The sequence below is a fragment of the Bufo gargarizans genome, chromosome 1, assembly GCF_014858855.1.
Source record: "Bufo gargarizans isolate SCDJY-AF-19 chromosome 1, ASM1485885v1, whole genome shotgun sequence".
NCBI classification, from domain to species: domain Eukaryota; kingdom Metazoa; phylum Chordata; class Amphibia; order Anura; family Bufonidae; genus Bufo; species Bufo gargarizans.
Genome location: NC_058080.1, coordinates 7,217,891 through 7,245,278, shown reverse-complemented (window position 1 = coordinate 7,245,278; position 27,388 = coordinate 7,217,891). Strand labels below are relative to the sequence as shown.

Below are 27,388 nucleotides of genomic sequence, written 5' to 3'. Positions count from 1 at the left end.
AAATAACAACACCCACCCGCTGTTCTTCATTACCAGAGGAGTAAGGACGCAGTTTAAAGTATAGTTTACAGGCCTCACGGAACGTCAAAAACTTGTCCCTTCCCCCAGAAAATCTGTCAGGGAGAGGGACCTTGGGTTCCGCAACAACCTGGTTACCAGTAGCAACCGCTGGGCTTGCGGTCTGTTGTAATTGTTGCTGTTGCTGGAGGACCGACGCCTTCAATCCTGCCACCTCCAAAGACAGGCCATGAAATTGTTCGGACAGAGCAGCAATTGGATCCATACTGGATTCTAAGTAGGTAAAAAAAAAATTTTTTTCTTTTTTTACCTACACAAAAATAAGGGCCAGATATAATGTAATGACCGGCAACACGCACAGGGAGGAAAACAGGGAAAGCCCTGCCCAAGGGAGAGGGAAAGGTGGTGACCCCTAACTCACCTTGCAGCTGGCACCTGCCTGCCCTGACGTCCCTAGACGGGTTCCTCACCCGTGCGGCGATCACGTGCCTAAACCCTGGCTTTCCCTGAAATGAGCCCTAGATAATGAACGGGCCGGTGGGATCGCTAGTCCTCACCACTGCACTAAGAGGGAAACACCAGGGAGAGGACAGACAAACACAGACAAACACAAACACCCAGGTGGACGGCAACAATTGTCCACAAAGGTCCAACAGGGATCCGGAGGGTAGCGTTCTAAGGCAACACTCAGAGAACGCAGCAACACAGCTCCAGTGGGTCAGAATAGATGTCCAGGCAGGAAGCTCTATATCTGGCAACCAGAGAAGTGTGAGAGGGGAATATAAGGAGGATTGGGAGTGCTGGACAAGGAACAGCTGAGAGAAGGAGCGACGGATCCCTGAGTGAGCCAAAAGGGTTTGTAAAGCAAACCCAGAAAGCTACCATAAGGAAAACAGCCCTATCTGACATAGAGCGTGCAGCCAACCGCTGCGACCTCCTGACCCCGGGTACAACGGAGTCAGGCGTGGCTCTTGACACCCTCGTGACATTATCTCAGACGGGCTGCCTGGGTGAAGAAGGGGATATGTCCGAGTTCAGCTCTGAACCCAGACGACCCCTTTAAAATAAACCCCTTTAAGATATATCTATTTACAATTCATCTGTTTAGAATCCATCTATATACTGCCCATTTATTTAGGGCACATGTATGTAGGATGTATTTAGAGTCTATCTACACTACTATAACACTGTAGTATTCCCTGGTCTATATTGATGAGTACCTAATATTATTTTATGTACTCTGTATTATCTTTCACTTTGTTTTCTGCATTTTTACTGTTCATCTTTGTGTCTCTGACATCACATCCTCTCTAGTGCTGAGACCCCAGGTGTGTGAATCATGTCCTGTACTGTCAGTCGGCGAGGACTGCAGCCCCGTAATGGTCTCTCACACTATGTTAGCCATCACCTCTCTCACAGTTTTTCTCTGCCTCTTCCCATGTAAGTCACATTTCTAATGATCAATTTCCATAATTATTTTGCAGGAACAAATATTATTATTTTTTATGTATCAAAGGTGTCCCCTATGAAGATTTTAATATAGTATATGTTGTTTCTTGTATTTTTTTTATAGTTGCATTTTGCTTTTTTATTTTTCTCATGGATATGCTTCTGCTTTTGAGTAATAAAATATTTTGACAGTGGCAAAAAACGCTGCCTTGTGAATTTGCCTATTACTGTTTAATATACAACTGTCTATGCAAATTCTCTCTATAAAAAATGTATAAGCAACAGGAAATGAATAGCTTTTTATGACAGAATGTTGCTTTTAGAGGAATATTTTGGTGCTGTATAAATATTTTTTTTAATTTTTTTATTATTAAATATTATTCACTTAAATTATTACTGCAGTAAGTAAAGATAGAAAAAATGCTAATTCTCTCCTTTCATTTCATCATTTAGTAATTACAGAAAATAATGGATCCACATTAAATCTCGGAGACATTAATAATAATTATGAAAATGTTTAGTATTTTTAGCATGAGTTGATATCGTTATGCAGTATATTCATGCGCATGTTTACATCACTGAGGAGAGGGGAATAAGTATGCCATCGGGAGACAACTGGAAGACCATCCACCCCGTACCCCGTAAGATAGTCAGCCCATACTGCCAGGTTTTGCAAATGATATGCATTCATGAACTCCATAAAAATCTATATCTTTCCTTCATGCTTAAGTTTATGGATTATTTTTTTACATGTTCTTTGTTGTTAGAAATTTTCATGTCAAGTTTTGCATGAGACAGAATCACAAATAACAGACCTAAGATGATCATTTTAGATTAAAGATCTGGCTGACTATTCTATATGTAGAGGCGGTCTGAGTATCCCCCCATGACATGAAAAAGTTAGACCGAATATGCGCATTTCGCACTATCCCATGAAATAAAAATGGTTGGCCAATTTAACCCTGGGTGTTGATGGTAGGGTCATGAGAAATACAGTAGATGTGTCCCCGTTTGTCGTACAGCTATATCATGAATAGGACAAGCTTTGGATACACAAGTCTAGCAGAACACTGTCTCTGGCGATGTCTATAGCTATGAAGGATTGATGAAGTATTTCAATCTTAAAAAATATCTCATTGTATCACTGGAATTTTCAAATGATAGTAAATAGGAGTATATCTTGCCTTACTGCAAAGATGGCACAAAGAGGTAGATGCAGAACATTACAGCTGATTGGAGTTGATTGGAATGGTCAAAGGTTTACATAGAGGCAAGGGAGTCCAAGAGCAAACCACTTGGGGTCTTGATGCTCGTTTGAGCCCCATCTCCTTTTCATTACCTTTAGGTTAATACTCCACAATACCAACTATAATAGGTCAACCTGGTCACTCCCTTGAACCCCGTAGCAGCCATATGGTTTATCCCTATGATATACAGTATATATATATATCGTTGGAATGTTAAAGCTGAGGAAACTTGTTTGAATTCTTCCCTAAGGTTGCCCATGCACGTTTAGGTTTTGTTCAGAGTTTTCGTTACAATTTTGAAGCTGAAACCAGGTGTAGATCACACAAGGAGATAACATCTAAAACTCTGATTCTTCTTTTCATCTATTTTGAATTCATTCCTGGTTTTAGCTTCAAAACTACATCATAAACTCTTATTTTATGCCATAAAAGTTATTGCTATTAAGTGGATTTTCCGTGATCCCCCTTCTGAAAACGTTTGGATTCAATACCCAAAAAAAAAGAATTATTATGCACTTGAAAAAGTAGATTATTGCGAGAGGGGGTTTTGTGCCTTTCCCGTAGCGTTAGTTGGAGGAGGTGGATTGAATAGATTATAATACCATGATGTGATATTTTATGTTTGCATGATGGTTTTATTGAACTGTATACTGCAAACTTTCTTTGTGGTGAGAATTATGGAAAATATAATATAAAAAAAGCTGTAACAATTAATGATCTGTCATGATAGAGTCCAGATATGATCATTTACACACCCGTTATTTGACCTGCTTGATTTTTGTTAGTAGATGAAAATTTACTGGTAAATCAATGGCCATGATATTTAGATTCCCTCATGGAAAATCCCTCTCGTCATTTCAAAAATTCACCCCTTTATTATTCAGTCAGTGACTTCACAACTTTTGTCAAGTCGTGAATAGAATTAAAAAAGTTACATCCAAATCTTCTTTTATGAGGCCGATTTCAATATTTATTTTTTTATTTTTTTCTAGAACTGCTTCTATAGAAAACCACAAATGATGTTGTCCATGTTAAAAAATAAAATAAAACATTCATCCAGTATAACAGGGAACACTTTTGACAGGGCAGGATCTTGATTGAAGGATACTATATTGTGTCTTAGAAAACAAGTAACCTTGGGCTTGGATGTGTGAACAGGATCTTTATAAAATCTTTTTAAAATAAAATCCATTGAGATATTGTAAAAATAAAACACATCGAATGAGCATGCTTGACTTAAAGGGGTTCTCTGGGCTTTTTCATATTGATGACCTATCCTCAGGATAGGTCATCAATATCAGATCAGCCGGGGTCCGACACCCGGAAGCCCCAGCAATCACATGTTTGAGGAGACGGCGCGCACATTGCGCACATGCATCTCCCTTCTCTCTTCCTGTCCGTTGCTGCTGTTCTATAGACATACAGCGGAGAGCAGAAAGAGGGCATGTGCACACAGTGCGCTGTCTCCTCAAACAGCTGATCGGCTGGGGTGCAGGGTGTCAGACTCCCGCTGATCTGATATTGATGACCTATCCTGAGGATAGGTCATCAATAAGAAAAAGCCTGGACAACCTCTTTAAGTAGTGATCAGCATCAGACTGGCCTACCAGAGGATCCTAAGGTGAGTCGAGGCTCTGAAACCATAGTGGGCACCAAACTTCTAGAAGAAAAATAAATAAATTTGGAGACACCTTTGGAGTCCATAATTTGCCAATGAGGTATATCTCTTTGAATCAAAATTTATTTGACTTTATTGTTGAATAAGCCCTGAGAATAATTTTTTCTGGTAGGCCTAAGAAACCTCAGTCCAACACTGATAGCGATGAAAACACCTGCTGGAGAGAGCTTCTGAGTTGTCTGGTAGACCCTGATGACCATTCCTTCACCTGAGCAAAGAAGAGTGGTTGTGTTGGATTATTAATTGGCTTGAGCTCTGTTGTTTCGAAATTGAGATGAGGTCCGAGATCAGTGTATAAGTTCAACTAAGCCAAGCCGTTATTGTACGTCATATACATAAGCCCTTGCTCTTCTTTGGGCCCCCTTACCTCCTTTTTTTCCTTGAAGAAAAATGACTTAACAATAGTTTACAGCAACCAAGCTCATCATCTTATTAAACTTGCTCTCCACAGAAGCACCCTTATAGAATACACAGAACAGATGTATTAATTAGAAGAGCTAGCTAGGTGGTATCATGGCACTCATGAGAAATTCCAGTCCTTCTGGCAACCATAGCGAATGTTTTGCTCCTTCAGACCTAGCAGCTCCTTACATAAAGTGGCATAGCCATCAAAATCCTCCAGCCTTATTTAAGCAACCTTGCCAACCATAATTTTAGGCCTTTGACCTGACAGTCCGATGCTGGGACAACCATCAATTCCAAGAATAGCGCTCCATCAATCCCATAAAGATGAATGGAGCAGCATTCATTCCCTCATTCTCAGGATTAGTGGAGGTTCCAGCAGTCAGACATCTGCAATCAAATATTTATCACCTTGTGGCTAGGTGATAAATACTTTTTATAGGATAAACCCTTTAATATTTGCCTCACCAGAAAAAAAGCCACCTGGCCCGACTTCTCAGCTCCCAGCAATCACCATTAGAACCCAGATCTGATTTTACATATTCATTAGATACCATGTAATGCTACATTTTCCCAATTTTACATATAAAAATGAACATAGTTGGTATCGTCGCATCCGAAAATGTCCAAACTATTAAAGATTAAAATTATTTATCATGTGTTGTGAATGCCATGAAGGAGAAAAAAATCGAAATAGCGCTTTTGCTGTTTTTTGGTCACCTTGCGCCCCTCAAAAAATGTAATAAAAAGTGATAAAAAATTCATATGAAGCCCAGAGTGGTGGGTGGTTGTAAGAATATGGCAATGCAAATCAATTTTTTTTTTTTTAAAACAATAAAAAGTATATAAATTTGCTATCAACTTAATCATACTGACCCGCAGGTCGCTTGTAGTGCATAGTGAAAGTCATAAAAACAAAAGTCAAAAACCATGACGGAATTATGTTTTTTATTTCAATTTCACCCCACAAAATTTTTTCCTATTTTCTAATACAAGATATAGCAAATTAAATGGTTCCATTACAAAATAAAAACTGTCCCGCAAAATAAAAAAACAGTCCTCATACGTCTATTCCAACAGAAAAGGAAAAAAGTTATGGCTCTTAGAAGGCGGAGGAGGAAAAAAAAACTAAGAAAAAACAAAATTAGCCTGGTCTTGAAGAGGTAAAACTTGGCAATGCATCGAACGACAAAACTGTAAAATTGCAAAATCTCAGGGTTTACTTGATCTTCGGTGCAATGTGAATAGTAGCAATAGTATTGATTCTACATAGAATATGTATTTTAACCCTGTGAGGACGACGACAATTTGTTCATCTTACCTTTTTGCGTTAGTCGTAACTTTGAGTTGTACTTTATTTGCCAGTCACTTTTTAGTACCTATACATTAGTGTTTACTATATTCATTTTTAATTTTGAAAAAAAAAGGTTGAGAAAAAACATCCGCCACAGATTTTTTAAAATGCAGTACGCCGATCATCACAGGGAAGGTTGTAAATTTATTGCAAAGGTTATTACTGTTCTGGGAAGTGTATATTTCATAAACTGTATTTATTTATTTTATATATTTTATTTATTTACATATTTTTATATATGTATTTCTTTTATATATTTGTATTTATTTCTTTTTTTACATTATTTTATTTATTTTATCACAAAGGTTTTTATCTTTTTACAAAGCAACAATGTAATGTCATATATCTACTGTATATGTAAATCCATTAGGACAGAGGATGTGGCCCTCCAGCTGTTGCAAAACGACAACTTCCAGCATGCCTGGACAGCCTACACCTATCAGGGCATGTTGAGAGTTGTAGTTTTGCAACAGCTGGAGGGCTGCAGGTTGGGCATCCCTGCATTACCTGTAGGAGATGTACTTGGAATCCAAGTTATTGCCCCTCACTTGATCTCGTGGGTTCAGCTGCTGTGCCAGGGGGATCAACATTATGGGCATGCTGGCTCCTGCTTGTGACAAGCATACGCATCTATCTGATAACCACAAAAGCAACAACAATATTAATAATTAGATGTCACATGCATCTCTTTTAGGCACTCATCAGTTAAAGCTTACCAGCAATCCTTTGCAGAGGGGCAGCTCAGGGTCTATGCTATTGAACTGTCAAGGGGAATCAAGAGATGCCACTGATGTTGGGGTGTTCTGGTTCCGTCAGAAGAAAGGGGCCACATATCCAGAATCTATTCTATTTCTCAGCAGCATAAACAAACCAATATACAGGGATCCAAGTGACAGCAACCGTTTCAAAGCAAGCATGTCAGGAAATTTGTTCACCTTGGTCATTGAGAGATTTGATGAGAAGGACCAAGGAACCTACTATTGTCTGATTAATAAAAATGCTGTGCTAACGTTCAGCCCGGGCCTCCAGCTCATCTATCCTGAAGGTAACCATGTCCACAAATTATGTGTGTTTAAAGGATAAAAACACATTGGTTTAATTCATCCAATTTTTCTTCTCTAGTAACGACACAGAAACCAAGGACAACAAAAGCCACCGCTAGAACGACAGAGTCAGGAGATTCATGTAATTGTATCACAGGTATATGCTTCTGTATAAATGGAAGGGCATTGGGTGCTGGGTGTTTCGGGCTTTGTCTTAACCAGAGATATTTTCATATCTATCATCATCCATCTTTATATCTACCTATTATTTATCTCATATCGATCTACAAAAAAAATGAGGTAGCACTTCAGCTTGGGTGAAAGGGTGGTGGTCCACAACTCTGTCATCCAAGCTGCCTCATTTCTTTTTGTGGATATTCTTGGATCATCAGCCGATGGTCAGCACTTCTTCATCTCCTTGTGACAGTGTTGTTGTTACATCTATCTATTATCTATCTATCAATATCTATCTATCAATATCTATCTAACTATCTATCATATCTGTCTATTAAACAATTTTTCAGTATTTTGTATTTTTACATTTTTTGGAAGATTTGTGGTTCGAATCGTCATCCAACTATCTATGTATTTATCTATCTATCTATCTCATATCTATCTATCTATCTCATATCTATCTATCTATCTATCTATCTATCTCATATCTATCTATCTATCTCATATCTATCTATCTATCTATCTATCTATCTCATATCTATTATCTATCTCATATCTATTACATTTTTTTTTTGCATTTCTTTAATCTTTTGGGAGATTTGTGGTTCAGTTCTCAGCAGTTGTTGGTACAATTCGTCATCCTACTATCTATCTATCTATCTATCTATCTATCTATTTATCTCATATCTATCTATTAAAATGTTTTTGTTTTGTTTTGTTTTTTGTATTTTTTACATTTTTGTGAGATTTGTGGTTCAGGTCTCGTCCTGCTTTTTAGTGAAAAAGAGGTGTTGAAATGGGTGGAAAAAGAACAAACTGTAGCCGATTACCATAAATGATCAGAATATTTGAAGGAGAGAAGCAGAGAAGTGCGGTAATATTGTGGGAGGCTGTGACCTGTCCACTTATGTGATGCAGGTTACTAATAACAGGACTGCATATAACAAGGGAACTATCATAAAGTGAGTGGAGATGGAAACGCACATCAGGTCCTAGAAATGATGACACAACAGGATGGGAGTCTGTTGGTCTTGTGGGAGGCTGTGACGTCCTTTCCCTTAGTTCCCACTAGGTTTTGTTTTCAGTTCTGGAGCTCAAAGAACATATAAGAAGGGGATAATCCCACTTACAGGCACACGGGAGGCTCTTAGAGTCTGCAAAAGCAGTGTAGAAGCAGTTGTTCTATTAGGCTCAGTATCTCAGCTAGCTCTGACACGCACCCACTTCTTCTCAGGCGTCTTCTGAGTCTCTGTTATTAGGGACAGATCTTGCCTGACAACAGGCAGCAGACTGCAAATTGGGTGGAAGTGAGTAGTGATGGACGAATATCGACCGGAACGCTTCGCAAACGCAATCAAATGTTCGTGAACCGCAAGTTCGCTTCGGACCCTATTCACTTTAATGGCAGGCGAACCTGAAAAACCTTCAGCTCATATTTGCAGCCAATATAATAACATTTGCAAAGACAGGCAGTCTTACTAAACCCTCATACTGATGTTAAAATTGAGAGATTAGCCTACATTTCCTACTGTGGAGGACATTGTTATATTGGTTATCACATCCACATAATTGCTATCTTGTGTAGGATGTCTATTGTGGTACTTGTGGTCTGCTGCGGGCATCCTCCACTGTATGCATTTTTGGGAATCGCCATTAGCAACGGGCCACAAGTGCAGGATTTGCTCCCCTGTATACACATGCACAACTGCATATGGATTTGAGCACTTCCTGCCTCTTTAACACCAAATACTTACTATAAGTGCACAAATCATCCCACAACATGGACAGTGACATACCAGAGGGCGATCAATGGCAAAAAATAATCAGGGGCCATTTTTATGCGTTTTAAGGGGAAACTCAAAAATGTGCCCTGCTGAAGCCTAGAATTTTTTTATTTTAAGCCAGTGGAGTAGAGGCCCCAAACATTATGCATTCACTGGACAGAAAACATCAAGTGATTATGTAGCTGGAGGTATATTAGACGGTCATTGGATATCAATTTTATTGCAGGCCAGTGGACTACAGGCCCCAAAAATTATTCATTCACCATACAGAAAACAACAATTGATAATGTGGCTGGAGGTACATTAGGCGGTCACCGTATAACAATTTTACTGTTGGCCAGTTAGATTACAGGCCCCAAAAATTATGCATTCACCGTACATAAATGATCAAGTGATTATGTGGCTGTAGGTATATTAGACGGTCATTGGATAACAATTTTACTGCAGGCCAGTGGAGTACAGGCCCCAAACATTAGGCATTCACCAGACAGAAAACATCAAGTGATTATGTGGCTGGAGGTATATTAGACGGTCATAGGATATAAATTTTACTTCAGGCCAGTACAAATACATGTCAAATGCATATGTTTAAAAGAACTACAATTTTACTGCAGGCCAGTGGAGTACAGGCCCCAAACATTAGGCATTCACCAGACAGAAAACATCAAGTGATTATGTGGCTGGAGGTATATTAGACGGTCATAGGATATAAATTTTACTTCAGGCCAGTACAAATACATGTCAAATGCATATGTTTAAAAGAACTAAAAATATAAAATTGGATTAAAAACATGGCTAACGAAATCCCCCCTCCTGAATAAACCCCAAATGATAATAGGTGAAATTCGATAACATTTGGTCGTCACAGATGCTGAATTCCTCTGAGGCCCCAACAATTAGGCATTCAACGTAGAGAAAAGATCAAGTCATTATGTGGCTGGAGATACATTAGCCGGTCACCGTATAACAATTTTACTGTTGGCCAGTTAGATTACAGGCCCCAAAAATTATGCATTCACCGTACAGAAAATATCAAGTCATTATGTGGCTGGAAGTATATTAGACGGTCATGTACAAATACATGTCAAATACATATGTTTAAAAGTGCTAAAAATATAAAATTGGATTAAAAACATGGCTAACGAAATCCCCCCTTTTGAAAAAACTCCAATGGTAATAGGTGAAATTCAATTAAAAGTTGTCGTCACAGGTGTTGAATTCCTCCGAGATCCATGCCTCATTCATTTTTAGAAACGTGAAGAAGTCCACACTGTCGTGAGCTAGGCGGGTGCGCTTATCGGTCACGATCCCCCCTGCTGCGCTGAATGCCCTTTCGGACAGGACACTCGACGAGGGGCAAGCCAAGAATTCCATGGCAAATTTTGCCAGCTCTGGCCACAGGTCAAGCCTGCACACCCAGTAGTCAAGGAGTTCCTCGCTTCTCAGAGCGTACACATCGGCTGTTAACCCAATGTAATCGGACACCTGTCGGTCTAGGCGTTCCCTGAGGCTGGATCCGGAGGTCGGCTGTCGATGGGTTGACTGCAAGAATGATCTCATATCTAAAGTGACCAACACATCTTCAAACCGCCCTCTTCTTGCATGCATTGTAGGATTAGTACCCGCAACAGTTTTTCTGTGGGTGGAAATTCCTCTGCCAGCGCCCACAACAGCAGAATGCAGCATCTCTCGAAGCAAGGCCTGGAAATGCTGCATTCTGACAGCCCTCTGTGATGCTGGTAACATGTCCGCCATTTTCTGTTTGTACCGGGGGTCTAAGTACGTTGCCACCCAGTACTTGTCCTTTTCCTTTATGCTTTTTATACGGGGGTCCCTCTTCAAACACTAAAGCATGAAGGCCCCCATTTGCACTAAATTGGAAGCGGTGGAGCGGCCTGGCTCCTGCTCATCGCCCAGGAGAATGTCGTCCTCGGTCTCCTCCCCCCATCCACAGACAACACCAGGGATCCCCAAAAAGTTTAAAGCCCTCCTCAAAGCCTGATCTTCATGCTCCTCCTCCTCCCCCCAGCCACCATCCTCCTCTGACTCCTCTTCAGACTCCTGCTGACTTGTCTCAGATGGAGTAGCCCCCCCCGGGAATTAATTCAGCATTGCGACTCCCTCATCTTCCTGCTCCTCGACGGCTTGATCAATGACATGACGCAATACACGCTCCAGAAAGAAGGCGTAAGGTATGATGTCACTGATGGCGTCCTGGCTGCGACTGACCAGTTTAATGATCTCATCAAATGGCCGCAGAAGTCTGCATGCGTCGCGCATGAGCAGCCACTTGTCACGGTGAAAAGAAAAACAAGCTCTCCAGAACCTTTCCTGCCGCAGAGTTAGTTGTTAACGGCACGTTCAGGACGTGTGCCATGTACGGCACATATGTCATTTTGCCCTGTTTCCGTGTGCTCAGCAGATTGGCACCGTTGTCACACACCACTTTACCAACTGTCCGATTGAACAGGGTTAGCCACTGATCGGCCTGTGACCAGTGTGGCTCTTGGCTTCCAGGCATAACAGACACAGCGCAGCTTGGCAACGTCTCACCTGTGACGTTGAATAGGTTCTGAGGAGCTGGGGGGTGCAGCGGAAGAGGCGGTAGCAGTGGAAAAGGAGGAGTCAGTTGAGGAGGAGAAGGAGGATGGAGTAGGAGGAGGAGAAGAAGAGGCAGGCCTGCATGCAATCTGTGGCGGTAACACCAAATCCACACAGGTGCCACGGGTTGCATGCTTGACAGCTGTCAGAAGGTTCACCCAGTGAGCAGTAAAAGTTATGTACCTTCCCTGCCCGTGTTTGCTAGACCACGTGTCTGTGGTCAGATGTATCTTGGCACCAACACTGTGTGCCAGAGATACATTCACTTGCCACTGATCATGACCATATAGCTCTGGGATGCCCTTCTGGGAGAAATATTTCCTTCCAGGGACCTTCCATTGTGGTGTGCCAATGGCCCCACATTTTCTAAAGGCCTCCGAGTCCACCAGTTTATATGGCAGTAGTTGGCGGGCTAGCAGTTCCGACAAGCCAGCGGTCAGCCGTTGGGCAAGAGGGTTATCCGGCATCATCAACTTTTTACGTTCGAACATTTGGGCCACGGAAGCCTGCCTTTTGCCAGATGAACGTGACGATGGCACGGTGGAAGGTGGAGTGGAGGACAAATGGGAGGAGAGAGGAGAAGGAGAAGAGGCAAGATGTGGAGCGCCAAGAGTGTGGCTTTGTGGGTTCAGACAGCGTTGCTCCCACTAGGATCGGTGATGGGACACCAGGTGCCTTCTTAAGGCGATCGTCCCTAGGTGAGTGTTGGGCTTACCGTGACCTATGTGTTGACAGCACAGGCTGCAGATGGCAACACGATTGTCAGCAGCTGACACGTTAAAAAAGCCCATACTGCGGAGTCATGTGCTGGCGTCCTGGGAGCACCAGATGTGACCGTGCATGGTGGATGGCTCGCTCAAGATACATTTGCAGTCTACTTTTTGCCTCCTGTACACTGCGAGTTCTGCCTCCTTCTCCTCCCTCTCTGCTGCTCTCCCTCTGAACTCCCCCACTCTTCCTCTCTTATGGGCACCCACGTTGCGTCCATCGACACGTCACCATCGTCACCTTCACCACCACTGACATTAGAGATCTTGGAGTAGGCAGCAACAGCGGTGACCACCCTCCTTGGGCTGATCTGGGTACTGTCGCCAGACTGCTGGGTGGCAGCCGTTGCTACCTCCTCTTCCTCATCCGATGCCAAGAATGGCTGCGCATCGGTAAGGTCTGGGATTGGATGCGAAAATAATTCCTCTGACTCGAGTGGAGGGGCTTTTGGTGGTGTTGGTGGTGTATTTGGGGGTGCACACAGCAGAGAGTGAGGAGGGTGCTGATACAGAGGGTGAAGATGGTGCAGAAGCGGAAGGCTGAATGAGCCACTCAACCAACTATGACGTAATCTCACGCACCTTCTCCAACTTCCCACTTAGGCTCCAGCCTGGAGCACCTGCCCGACCACTACCACCCCTGCGGAATGGCCTGCCTCTTCCTCTGCCTGTCATTTTTAAAATGACCCTTTGACAAAGTCCCTATAGAAGAGCAGTATTTGTGGAAGCAGGGATATTGAACCCCTTAATGATTATTTGCTGGAGGCAGGTATATCAAACCCCTTAATCAGTTTTTTTGGGGGCAACAGGTATATCACACCAGTTGCAATTAGTTATTCCAATAGCGTTTGTCTCTTTGTATAGCTGCGTTATCTCAGCAGAACCGCACACAACTGCTGCACAATACAAATGCACTATATAGAAATTCTATTATAGGTAAATCACACCCCTGCCTCTATCAGTTTTTTTGGAAGGCAACTGGTATATCCCACCAGTTGCAATTAGTTGTTCCAATAGTGTTTGTCCATCTGTATAGCTGCGGTATCTCAGCAGAACCGCACACAACTAGTTGCACAATACAAATGCACTATATAGAAATTATATTATAGGTATATCACACCCCTGCCTGAATCATATTTTTTTGGGGGGCTAACTGGTATATCACACCAGTTGCAATTAGTTGTTCCAATAGCGTTTGTCCCTCTGTATAGCTGCAGTTGTCATGGATGGTGTTGCAGAAAGCTGGAACTTATAAATAAACATCCGACTGACTTGATTCCAAACTAAGGAGCATATGGCTGAGCCCTATAAAACCCCTAGAGCTCTCCCTCACTGCTATACCCATGCAAAGATCTTTATGGTAGACAATTGCATGCCCTCGTACCTTATACTATGTGACACCTGAAAACCCTCCAATAGTGAGGGGACACGACCACCGGCTCCCTGCACTTAATACGGATGGAGTCAGGGTCACCTACAATCAAGCCAGCTAGAAAACACAAATAAAGGAAACAGACTTATCTGAGGAATCAGGATAAGCAGCCTCCAGCAGTGAAGACAATCCAGGACGAAGTATAAACCGCAAAGTGAGGCAGCATGGGAGGGAATATAAAGGGAGACAATCAGTGCAAATAGGTGACAGCTGTGAGAAGGAAAGGAGATAGAAAGTGAAACCAAAACAAAGAACATCATACAACAGGTAGAGAAGAACGTCTGCCAGATCTTCTCACAGAGCTGGTGGTGACAGCAGTATCGCAGCAGAACCGCACACAACTGCTGCACAATACAAATGCACTATAATATACTTTCTATGTTAGAAAGTAAATTATAAGTATATCACACCCCTCTGTATGTGCGTCAGTGGAGTAGAAGTTCGGACCTTTTTTTCGGCGCTGAAGCAGATGGACACAGGACCCGGATAATATTGATGAAGAAAGGAGTTTTATTCAAAGCCCTCTGTATTTCACACCTATCAATAGCACACCCATACCAGTCCTTAAAAGGACTTTTGTGGCCCTATTGGCTAGCGTTTGGTGCTCCTAACAGTCTGTCCCTGCTCCACACAGCAACCTCTCCCTATACTGGCAAAAGACTGAATGTAAAATGGCGGCCAGATCGGGTTTATTTATTGGGTAGAGGGTGTGTCCATGTGCTGAAACGTCTCAATTGGCTGTCCTGTCCTACCTGATGGATGTGTCATGGGTCAAAGTTCTGCACAATGCAAAAGAATATGGCGCCGGTGGAAATTGCCATATGTTGGCCTGTTCGGCGAATCGCGAACTAGCAAAGTTCGCCACAAAACAACTGCTGGGAGAACCGCAAGGCCATCTCTAGAAGTGAGACCCCTAGTGGGCATGATCAGCTTTTTTCAATTAAGTGAATTAGAAATTTGCTCGTTACACCATTCTCTATTAAATAAAATGAAATTTTGTGAAAGTACAGTAACTCAGTCAATGGGCTGTGTCTGGCATTGTATCATTCAAGTGAATAGGACTGAGCTGCAATACCAGGCATAGCCACAGGACGAGAGTGGCGCTGTTCTTGAGAAACCTACTTATGATATACCTTGTGAAAACAGTCCATACATGAAAATATAGAAATGATAATTGTAGGAAGGCATTGACGGAAGGTATGTGTCACCAAAGTTCCTGGCCTCGGTGAAGTAAGAGTCTGTATTTTCAGGTGTCAGCGGCAGCTAATGCTGATTGACACTTTGCTATTTTAGTATGGCTGTATAGCAGATCCGGGACGGCTCTTACTGGGAGTAGCCAAAGTGATGGGTGGGTGACTACTCCCCACGTTCCAGGCCGGGTCTTGACTGACCTATAAAAAACCCAGCCAGCAGTCTCAGCTGTGAGTGGATTATTCCTCTCTGACAGTCTCTGTGTTGGGACCTGGGAGTTTGGACCTGGGAGTTTGGCCCTGGATTAAGCCCTGCTACCTTGTTGGTGTGAAAGCAGGTGGATTCAGCTTTGTCCAAGGACTTCTTCTTTGCTGCATGCTGTGAATGAACACCAGAATCACAAGGTGACTGTTTTCCTTGAAGCAGACTTTTTGTTTGGTCATTTACTTAATGTGTGAATAAACACTGAACTGTTTAATTCAAAGACTTTGTTGTTGCCTCTATACTGCATCCGCTAACCTGCCTACCAGAGCGAATCCCCACATAATATAAACCCATTGTGTAAAGCATGTAATTAATACACATTTCTTTCTTTTATTAACCAGATAAACAGCCTGAATTGCTGGGTTTACCGTGTGACCTGTATGTATGGGCTCCTCTGGCAGGAATATGTGGAGTTTTTCTTATCTGTCTTCTCATCACTTCCATAATGCTCTGCTGCCGTAAGATATTTTTTATCTATAGATATATCCATACAAATATATTAGATATCTATACGTTTTCACATTTCCACTCAGGAACCCCAGTCTATGATCGGACAGAGCCAGTAACATAGATCTGCTCTTGCTCTGTTACAAAAATGATTTATTTCAGTGTTTGAACCAGTTATTTTAGAACAACATAATCAATATATATTTAATTTTGTCCGAAACTATGTCCTCCTGAATTTCATCATAACAGCTACTCATGAATATTTATTATGAGTACAGCCCCTGCTTAGTCCTCTTCAAATACATAACTTTGTAGCTTCCCCCGTATGCTGACAGCTCATTGGTCTGTCCCAAGCTGAACATCAATGAATGTCATTGGTGAAGCTCCTGGGAAATGCCTTAAACTGAAACAAACAAAAAAACTGCAAAAAAACTAAAACAACAAACAGACAAAAAACTGTTCAACATGAAAGAAAGGAAATAAAAAGCCATTTAACAATATATTGTCATATACTGACAAACTAGAAATTAAAGATTGTGTACATCTTCGGGGGCAATTTACTTATTTTGAGCTAAAAATAATTTCTTTAATTGGTCTTTATTAAAAATATGGAATCCATTTTTCTGTACATAGCTGAGATGCCGTAGTACCAGCCTCTGGATTTTCTGTCTTTTCCATCAGACCAAGAGCAGACGGACTCCTTATCTCTGCTCTCTGACATTATAAACACTCATTAAAGCTCATTCCTTGTCTCACCTATAGGAATGTGGCTTAAATCAGTGTTTTTGACCTGTTAATAGTTTAGAGATAAGGTTTATTAGATGACCTGCACAAAGTGAAAGTGAAAGTACCAGTCAAAGTTAACTTTGTGACAGAACAGCTGAATATTGAGTGAATAATTCACAATAATGAGTAAAATGCAATCATAAACAAAAATTGCCTCCAAAGGTGTACAGAGCCTTTAAGCTTTAATGTATGTAAGTTAAAGAAGTTATTCCATAAATTAGTCCTACCTCTGGGACCCGCACCTATCTATAGAACAAAGCGTCCAAAGTTCGGGAGAGCTCACTGCACATGCACTTCCGCCCTCCATTTATTTCTACAGGAGCCCCTTTTTTAGGAAATCCCATGGAAATGAATAGAGGGCACACACCGCGCAGGCGCAGCCACCGCTCTGATTACTTCTATGGAACTGCTGGAAATTGCCAAGGCAGCGCACAGCTATTTTCGGCACTCCCAGAGCAATGAATCCACACATGCGCGGTGGGTTCTCGTTCTCTTTTTGAGCTTTGTTCTACAGATAAGTGCAGGTCTCAGAGGTGGGATCAGGTCTCAGAGGTGACACCTATCTGACATGGGTGGTGTATCCTATTGATATGCCACTAATGTTTGTGGTGAGACAACCCCTTTAATTATATAAATGTAATGTGCATCATTCACATGAGGGGTAACGTTAAATTGTGACCTCTGTGACCATCACCCATGGGTGAGAAATCTTATCTAGAACATGTTTCTCAGACTGGCTATACCTCTCAGATCTTGATATACAGTCATGCAATTAGATTTTTTGCAGATTTTTTTATCTCATGAAACTCATCATATCGCTCAAAGCATCTAAAAAGAAGTCTCAAAATAAAAAAATTAAAAATCACTGTGTTATAAAAAACAACAGATAATGAAAAGTTTATAGAACGCATATTAAACACATGATGAAACATTTACAGGAAAATGAATCCTAAGCCCTATTGTCATCACTATAGGACCTTCAACCTGACTTCTAGTTTATTTTTAGAGTATTTTTGTTCACAGTAGTCTAAGTCTTAATACTCTTTTTTTTAAATCTTTTAGGAACAAGAAGAAGGCGATGCCGGTGTAAGCCTAAGTAAGAATATCACAAAAACTCAAAGCAACAATATAAATGTTTAGTCTAAATATAGTATAGTTTAAAACACATCAGAGACGCGGTTTGGGTCCTTCCTGTTTTCTTATTTTTTGCCAACACCTCTATACGGACGTAGAACACTACACCTCCCAACATGACCTAACCTCTAGACATGACCATAATACAAATATGTTATACTCTATACATAGCTCAGGGGGTGATATTGGTTCTCGTTTAAGAGATGCAGCAGGTGTATGGGGAATTAATTTCAGGCAATGCTCCATGGGAATATATGCAAATTAGCTCACGTCCACAAAACTAGAGACTCCTCTGAAATAAAGAGTGACCCATCTGTAGCTGTTTCAGGGTTCTTGCCCATCAGTGCAGAGCTAGGCACTAGTTACTGGAGGAGATGTCTTAGATGCCCCATATCTCATCCAGCCAACCAGTTATGGGGGGGGGAACCCCAAAACAGCTGTCTACAGCTAGGTCATTCTATCCATTGGTTTGGCTGACATGAGCTAATTTGCACACTCAATACATAAAATACTACACCTCCCAACATGACTGACCACTGGACATGTCCATAATACAATACTACTATACACCTCTCAACATGACCAACCACTAAACATGACTATAATACAATACTACTATACACCTCTCAACATGACCGACCACTGGACATGTCCATAGTACAATACTACTATACACCTCTCAACATGACCGACGACTGGACATGTCCATAGTACAATACTACTATAAACCTCCTAACATGACTAACGACTGGATATGTCCATAATACAATACTACTATACACCTCCCAACATAACCGACCACTGGACATGTCCATAATACAATACTACTATACACCTCGCAACATGACCGACCACTGGACATGACCATAATATAATACTACTATACACCTCTCAACATGACCGACCACTGGACATGTCTATAATACAATACTACTGTACACCTCCCAACATGACTGACCACTAGACTTGACCATAATATAATACTAAAAGACAAATATTGGATATTCATCAGGAGTATTTTTGAAAACAATACACCCTGACGGTTTTAATGAACAGCTCTCCTTCAGTAGTTTCCTTTGAGGTATACCCTCTTTTCTATAGCCATTTCCAGTTTTATATATTTATATTCATATCATATACCAGTAGCCCGTATACATCGGACCATAATTGGTTCATTGAAGGGAATATCATTAATCATCATTTAAGTGTCCATAATATATTTGGGCACAAGTTTGGGATACTCCTACATTTTTTTGTTGGGCAACAAAAAGAACTATTGTTCCCTGGATCCCCCCCCCCCCCCCCTTTTTCTCCTTCTCCCTGACTCCCCTTTCCCCCCTCTTGAAATGTTAGCCTCTTTATTATATGAATAATTGTGAAAGTTTACTAATAATATCTATAAGTCATTTGTATAGTAAGATACCGGTTTTGGTCCTTTTTATAAATATCCCATTAATGGAGTATATATTCCCAATGTACTGTGGAGTGCATTATGCGTTCCACAGCGCATGTACTTAAAAGGAGGAGGCATATCAGGAAATAACACATACTTCCGGTAGCGCATTTGCGTTCCACAAGCAGCTTCCGCCTCGCGTCAGATGATAGCTAAATGGGTGGAACCCACAAATGGGGAGGAGACGTCATTTCCGTTTCAGGCCGACCTGTGGAGTGCATTTGCGTTCCACAGCGGCGTTTTTCGCATTTATTAATCTGTTTACATAGGTAATACCTCATGGGGATCTCCCCACTATCCGGGCTAGTAATTTTCATAATGGGCATAACTGGTTAGGAGGGGTTAATGATTATAAAGTATAATTTTCTGGATATGGGAGGTGGAGAGAGAGGCAGAAAGTGGAGGGGAGGAGTCTGAAGGGATATAACCTTTTTAAGGCGCTAAGTTTGAACAGCACATTGACGCTATTGATCTGGTAGCACACATCTGAGGTTGTACTCCCTAACCACTGGACATAACTATAATATAATACTACTATACACCTCCCAACATGACCGAACACTGGACATGACCATAATACAATACTACTATACACCTCTCAACATGACCGACCACTGGACATGTCCATAATACAATACTACTATACACCTCCCAACATGACTAACGACTGAATATGTCCATAATACAATACTACTATACACCTCCCAACATGACCGATCACTGGACATGTCCATAATACAATACTACTATACACCTCTCAACATGACTAACGACTGAATATGTCCATAATACAATACTACTATACACCTCCCAACATGACCGACCACTGGACATGACCATAGTACAATACTAATATACCCCTATCAACATGACCGACCACTGGACATGACCATAGTACAATACTACTATATACCTCCCAACATGACCGACCACTGGACATGACCATAGTACAATACTAATATACCCCTATCAACATGACCGACCACTGGACATGACCATAGTACAATACTACTACTATACACTTCCCAACATGACTGACCACTGGACATGTTCATAGTACAATACTACTATATACCTCCCAACATGACCGACCACTGGACATGACCATAGTACCATGCTACTATACACCTCCCGACATGACCGACCACTGTACATGACCAAAAATAATACAGTTGTACTCTATGCATAGAAGACCACACGTCACAGGTCAATGTTTGATACTAAGCCATAATAGTTGTGCTTTTAGAATTTGCAGGATGATTGTCAAGAAGGAATATGAAATATACTGTAAACCTATAGAGTTACAGAGCATTCACAAAAGTATCCATGCATTTTCATATAGTGGCCGCATATTATAATATTTTGCTCTGACATTCATACAGTGACCACAAAATTTTATGCTGTGTCAAAATAGAGCCCTACACCACCAGGGATGTTAATGTCAAAATTCATACAGTGACCACTCTGTCAAAAAATGCCATATTGTTCTTGCATAGAGCCAAATGGTGGTCAACAGGGATGTTAGAACTAACCTTTGTAGTATCCTGAATACTAAGGGAAGTTTTCATTAATCCTTTCACTGCCCTAGACCACCAGGGATGTTACCATTGATTCCCTAGAAAACCCTATGAAAATCAGGGATGTTAGATTTAATACCCTTCACTGCCCTAGACCACCACAAATGGAGTTGTTAATCATCTCACAATCCTGGAACATCAGGGATGTTATATATAATGCTTTCACTGCCCTAGATTGCCAGATTCACTGCACTAGACCACTAGGAATGTCTTCATTAACCCTTCCTCTGTTGTAGACCACCAGGAATGCTGTCGTTAACCCTTTAACTGCCCTAGACTGGGAGGAATATTATCATTAATCCCTTTACAATGCTAGAACACCAGGCATGTGAGATTTAAAGAATAACTGTCATATTATTTTTTTTTGCTAGTTTATTAGAGCTAGGCATGTATACCTGAGTTAGTCTGTCAATGATTGTCAAAATCTATAATTACCTTATAATAACACCTTTCATTAATGTCCTCTGTCCCTTTCCACTGGTCTCTTAAAAGACAGTTGCTATGGCTTGTCTGTCTCTGGCTAAGAAGACAGGAAGACGGAGGGGCGGTCCTTCACACTGCATGCCTGCATTAGGCTTCAGAGTGAGGAGGCGTGTCTCTCAGTAATCCAATCTGATTGGCTGGCAGGGAGCTGCTGGCTACAGCAAGTGTGTATGGGAAGTGAGGGAAAGCAGTTTTGGCCTCAGAGATCTGGCAGAGGAGCCATCTTGAGATGGTCATCATATTGTAAATGTTTAAACAGCCGTAACTAAGGGAAAAACTCAAGGAAAACAGTGGTATGTGAAGAAACTAAAGATTGCTTTATGCATACTGCTGCTGCAGCAGTAACATATGCTAAAATTGATCTTTAGATGAAAACATGACAGTTACACTTTAATGCTCTTTCTGCCCTAGACCACCAAGGATGTTACAATTAACACTGTTACTGCCCTGGATCACAAGGGATAGTATTATTAATTCCTCAACTAACCTAGGATTAACCACTTCCTTGCCAGGACCTCCCATTGTCATGGTGCAGAAAATCCTTCAAAAAGTAAACGTTCACTTTTAACCCCCTTAGGTAACCTGCACAATCACATGTTAAAGGGATTGTCTGCTTTAAATAACTTCTTAAAAAACAAACAAACCTATGGACATTTGAATCGAAAAGAGTAGCTTTTGCAGCTGTTTCTCCAGATAATAAGAGCTTATCACTGCTAGAGATAGACATTGACATCAATCTTCATGGTCATCCTATGGTCAGGTACCTTTTAAATCAACAGATGTCTAAACTACAAAAAACTTTAAAGGAGTTTTCCAGGAGATTTATACTGATGACCTATCCTAGATCATCGTTATCTAATCGGTTGGGGTCTGACACCTGGGACCCCCGCTGATCAGCTGTTTGAGAAGGCACCGGAGCAGTGGCGTAGCTATAGGGGTCGTCGTGGTCACAATTGTGACCAGGACCCTAAGCCAGGGGGTCCACTAATTTCCATATTTTTAACTTTATATGACGTTGTCCGTCTTAAAAAATTGAACGCTCACCAGTATGTAGGAAACGCTCACCAGTATGTAGGAAACGTACTATGTCAGGATGTAATGCGTGTACTATTACCTAATGCTGTATGCAGTCAGGTCACAGTCCAGTGACCCCGAGAAGACCAGGGAGCGTCGGATCTGCAGCGTAGCGGCAGAGCAGGAGAGGTAAGTTAGTGTATTTATTTTGGGTCTGATCTGAGGTGTGATATGGGGTCTGAAATGGAGGTCTAACAGGGGTCTGCTCTGAGGTGGTCTGAAATGGGGGTCTGACATGAAGGTCTAAAGTGGGTCTGATCTGAAGTCTGATATGGGGGGTTTTACATGGAGGTCTCATCTGAGGTTTGATATGGGGGTCTGATTTGAAGTCTGATATGGGGGTATGATCTGAGGTGTGATATGGAGGTCTGATATGTGGCTCTGACGGTTGAGAATTTGGCATGGGGGTACCATTTCAATTGTTGCCTCAGGCAGCAGAAAGGCTAGGAACACCCCTGCCCCTTGCCAGATAGCACCGAGGGAAGGGGGGGCAAGCTGAACTCTTGCATCAGGGCCCATGAACCTTTAGCTATACCCCTGCACCAGAGGGCAGGTCATCAGTTAAAATATCTCGGAAAACCCCTTTAAAAATTGAAAATGAAAAAGTGTGCTGATTAAAAAGGCACAGTATACCTGGTCGGTAGGTGAATATCTCCACAACTGCCCGGTAGGATATAGAAACACTGAGACACAAGTTAAAACCTTGTTACTGGTGGAAAGTCCACTTTGACTATACAAGCATCTGTGGTCAGTATGGTGTTTCACTGGCTGTACAATATATATGGGTGTGTGGATCTGAGCCATGCCACAGACAGAAAAACAGCCAAACCACTTGTAAGTTTCATTTCTACAACATGACTACCCGAAAAGGTATTTCATTTTTTCCTTTACATTTCGGACCACTCTTTCTCATACTGCACGTCCTACTGCCGAAAGCTCATGAAGAGGGGAGAAACAAGATGTAATCTATGGACCAAGAGCTACATTGTTTACAAGAAGCAGGGCCACCATTATGTAGATTAGTAGCCTGTTTTGAACGCCAACCCCACCACCCAACCCCCAAACAGCACACAACTATCATACCATACATAAGTATAAGGGCCATATGTTGGCCAAATGACCGTGCCATTCAGTCGTCTTAACAATGCTCTGCGGTGCTGCCATCAGCATATGCTACAAAACAAGAGCAATAATGGTACTGCTGGGAGTCAACCTCTCTCCTAACCTAGACCACCAGGGACATTAATATTAATCCATCATTACCCTACACCACCAGGGATGTTAATATAAACCCTTCACTACCCAAGATTACCAGGAATGTTAGCATTAATTCCCAAATTATTCTAGACCACCAGGGATGTTAAAATTAACCCTTCGCTACTCAAGATTACTAGGAATGTTAGCATTAATTCCTAAATTTTCCTAGACCACCAGGGATGCTAATATTAACCCTTCACTACCCAAGATTACCAGGAATGTTAGCATTAATTCATAAAATTATCCTAGACCACCAGGGATGCTAATATTAACCCTTCACTACCCAACATTACCAGGATTGTTAGCATTAATTCTTAAATTATCCTAGACCACCACGGATGTTAATATTAACCCTTCACTACCCAAGATTACCAGGAATGTTAGCATTCATTCCCACATTATCCTAGACCACCAGGGATGTTAATATTAACCCTTTGCTATTCAAGATTACCAGGAATGTTAGCATTCATTGCTAAATAATCCTAGACCACCAGGGATGTTAATATTAACCCTTCGCTACTCAAGATTACCAAGAATGTTAACATTAATTCCTAAATTATCCTAGACCACCAGGGATGTTAATATTAACCCTTCACTAATCAAGATTACCAGGAATGTTAGCATTAATTCCTAAATTATCCTAGACCACTAGGGATGTTAATATTAACTCTTTACTACTCAAGATTACCAGAAATGTTAGCATTAATTCCTAAATTACTCTAGACCACCAGAGAGTTGCGATAAAGGGGTCCTTCCAGCAATAATTACATTTAACCTAATGCTCGCAGCCTGCCTCCTGAATTAGAAAATTCATATTTATCTGCACCGCTCCTCTGTGCTGCCTCCGCTGCCTTCATCTTCTGGTCCCTGCAGTGTTTACATCTGGCACTGTATGGGCATGGTCATGTGTTCTGCTGCAACCAATATTGGCTTCAGCGGTGATATGGCCACAAGTAGCACATCACCGCTGAAGCTAGTGATTGGCTGCAGCAGAGCATGTGACCAGGCCCACGCACTGCCAGATGTAAACACTATGGGGACTGGAGGATTGAGACAGCAGAGGTAGCACAGAGGACCGGAGCAGCAGGGAGCAGGTCAGTATGAATTTTCTGTTTCAGGAGGCAGGCTGAAGGCAACAGGTAAAATGTAATTATTACTGAAAAACCCCTTGAATCTCATCATTGCCCTAGATGATCAGAGATATTAGCATTAACCCCTTCATTACTGTTGATCACCAGGAATGTTAAAATTAACCCTATTCACTAACCTAGACTAACAGAAATATTAGCATTAATGCTTTCACTCCTCTAGACCCAATAGGGATGTCAGCATTAAACCTTTCTCTGTCCTAGACCACCAGGAATGTTAGATGTAACACTTTCTCTGCTCTAGACTACCATGTATGTTATCATTAAGGGGTTGTCCAAAAATATAAGACATGATAGTACCTGCAAATAATGTTCTAAAAAAAGAAACCAACATTACCTGTCAAATCAAGCATCTCTAAAGTGGTATATCTTTACTTGTCCTGCATTCAAGACCATAAATGCTAGTGTCACACCAGAGGCCTGTGATTGGTTGCAGTGGTCATATGTAAGTATTGTAGGTCATCTTACAGGAACCATAAACCGAGATCGCCAGGGACTCGGACCAACTGAGTATTGGTGTCAGATTTGACAGGTGAGAAATGCTTTCATTGCCCTAGACCACCAGGTATTCCATCAATAAACCCTTCACTAGCCTACATCACCTGGGATTTCCACTTTCCTGCTGGGACCACCCATGATCAACTCTTATGTACTGGACACATTTTGCTCTGGAAAACCTTCAAAAAGTGAAGAGGATGCCTGTTTTTGGTAACCCCATTTAAGAGTAGCCTGTCATCAACCATATGCTGACCACTCACTGAGGGCAACATAAAGTAGTGACGGAGAGATTTTAGCTAGTATTTTGTTTGCAGAGCACTTACCGCTCCTCCTGCCGGCAGATGCAGATTTAACATCTAATGAATCTGATGACCGTTAATCCCTCTAATTGCAATTTTGTTTTTACAGGCCCATGGATGAGAAGAATGGTAAAATGAATATACCAAACAGACACATGTAATGGACATCATGAACTCATTGCTTCCTCTGTGGACCTTCTGCTTGTCCATGATGCCACCAACACGTCTTAGCCAAAGGGCCACCTGTTCCATAAAGCCTTGCTCTGCTCCTCTACATTACAAGTACTCATTTCTCCAGGAATCCTAGAAATAAACCGCTTATGATGACAAATCAATATTTCTGGCTGCGGCATCATGCGTTAGGAGACATTACTAGATATGGTCTAATGATATTCTCGTCTGGGTGACATTTAGAGATAGAGAGGGCTTACACCTTTAGTAGGATGTCGCACCATGTTAGCCAACTGTACAGACCATTATTTGCTAGCTGGCCTCATACAGGTGTAATATGGGCACGTATACATGAATTAGCAGCTCAGTGGTTAACCCTCTCATCTTGTAGTCCCGGGTTTGAATCTTAGTGAGGAGAACATCTGCATGGAGTTAGTATGTTCTACTGTGTTTTGCTCCCACATGCCATAAATATACTGATAACTTAATTGGCTTTTTTAAAGGGGCTATCCCATGATTAATGTAAAAAATGAAAACCAGAGGTCATATAGCACATGATAATCTCTTTCTAACAAAGCTACAACCAGCCGTGTACCTCCCATGGACCCACAGCTGTCAACATTCATTGCTACAATTGCTCCACTAGATTTATTAAGCTGGCAGCTCAGTGGGGGGGGGGGGGGGGTGTCCTTTTGCTGCCGGATGGAAACGAGCATGTGCGTCCACCTAACTGAGGTGGACAGAGAAATTAGAAAAAGAACCAACAGCAGATGGAGCTATACATCAAAATTTCATTGAATAACGTAGTAGCTTTAATAAATTTATAATAATAGGCAATTACAAAAGTATTCAGATCCAGAGGCTGGTTTGAAAAATGTAGACTACTTTTTGGGCTGTCTACTATTAGTGACTCCCGAATCTCCTTTTTCAGCTGTTGGCCAGAGGTGAGAACGATTACAAAGAGTGTCTCTCTCTCTGGAGGACTTGTCCTGTCCTACATTACACGGATAACCAACAGATTTTAATTAGCACTGTGTAATGCTTGATCTCATCTGATGTAGCGCTGCAGGGAAATTAAACACTTATTGCCAGATTTCCCCACAGATTACAGCTGATTGCTGGGACCCTTTGTGATCATATTGCCAAGGGACCTTGATGAAAGTCCAAATCAGACAATGTGAATTTAGACTTTGAGCCCCGTTGGGGACTGTTACACCGCTTGACATATAAGAAACCTCTCTTTGTAGCCTCTCTCCACTCAGAATTTTAAAAAATGTTTTTTTTTCCCCCAAACCAGACAACCCCTTTAAAGGGTTTCTGTCAGCAGGAAAATGGTTATTAACCTGGCTGACATTAGTGATGTACTAATGTCAGCTGAACATAGCTATATTAGTGCCACCTCACTGCGTGCCGCCGTTATTAAGGAAATAAAAACGTTTATAATATGCAAATGAGCCTCTGGGTGCAGGAGGGGGGGGGGGGCGTTGCTCCTAGAGGCTCCGTTCTCCCACCTCTGGCCGCGCCCTGCTACACTTGATTGACAGGGCCAGGCATCGTTGGTCTCCACTTGCTGGCCCTGTCTCCTGTGGAAATCTCGGGCCTGCGCCATCCCGTTCAGTATTTGGCGCAGTAAGTGAAGGATGCTCGTCGTCTGCCA

At 41.7% G+C, this 27,388-nt stretch overlaps 1 protein-coding gene across 1 annotated transcript; it reads left to right on the top strand.

Moving 5' to 3' along the window:
- The first annotated feature begins 1,365 nt into the window (after nucleotides 1–1,365).
- On the top strand, nucleotides 1,366–27,082 carry CD8A (CD8a molecule). The gene is made up of 6 exons (XM_044294323.1): nucleotides 1,366–1,458; nucleotides 6,843–7,193; nucleotides 7,271–7,348; nucleotides 15,746–15,862; nucleotides 17,700–17,733; nucleotides 25,670–27,082. Exons 1-6 carry the CDS (start codon nucleotides 1,398–1,400, stop codon nucleotides 25,719–25,721), a joined length of 693 nt encoding a protein of 230 aa, XP_044150258.1. The 5' UTR covers nucleotides 1,366–1,397; the 3' UTR covers nucleotides 25,722–27,082.
- The last annotated feature ends 306 nt before the right edge of the window (nucleotides 27,083–27,388 follow it).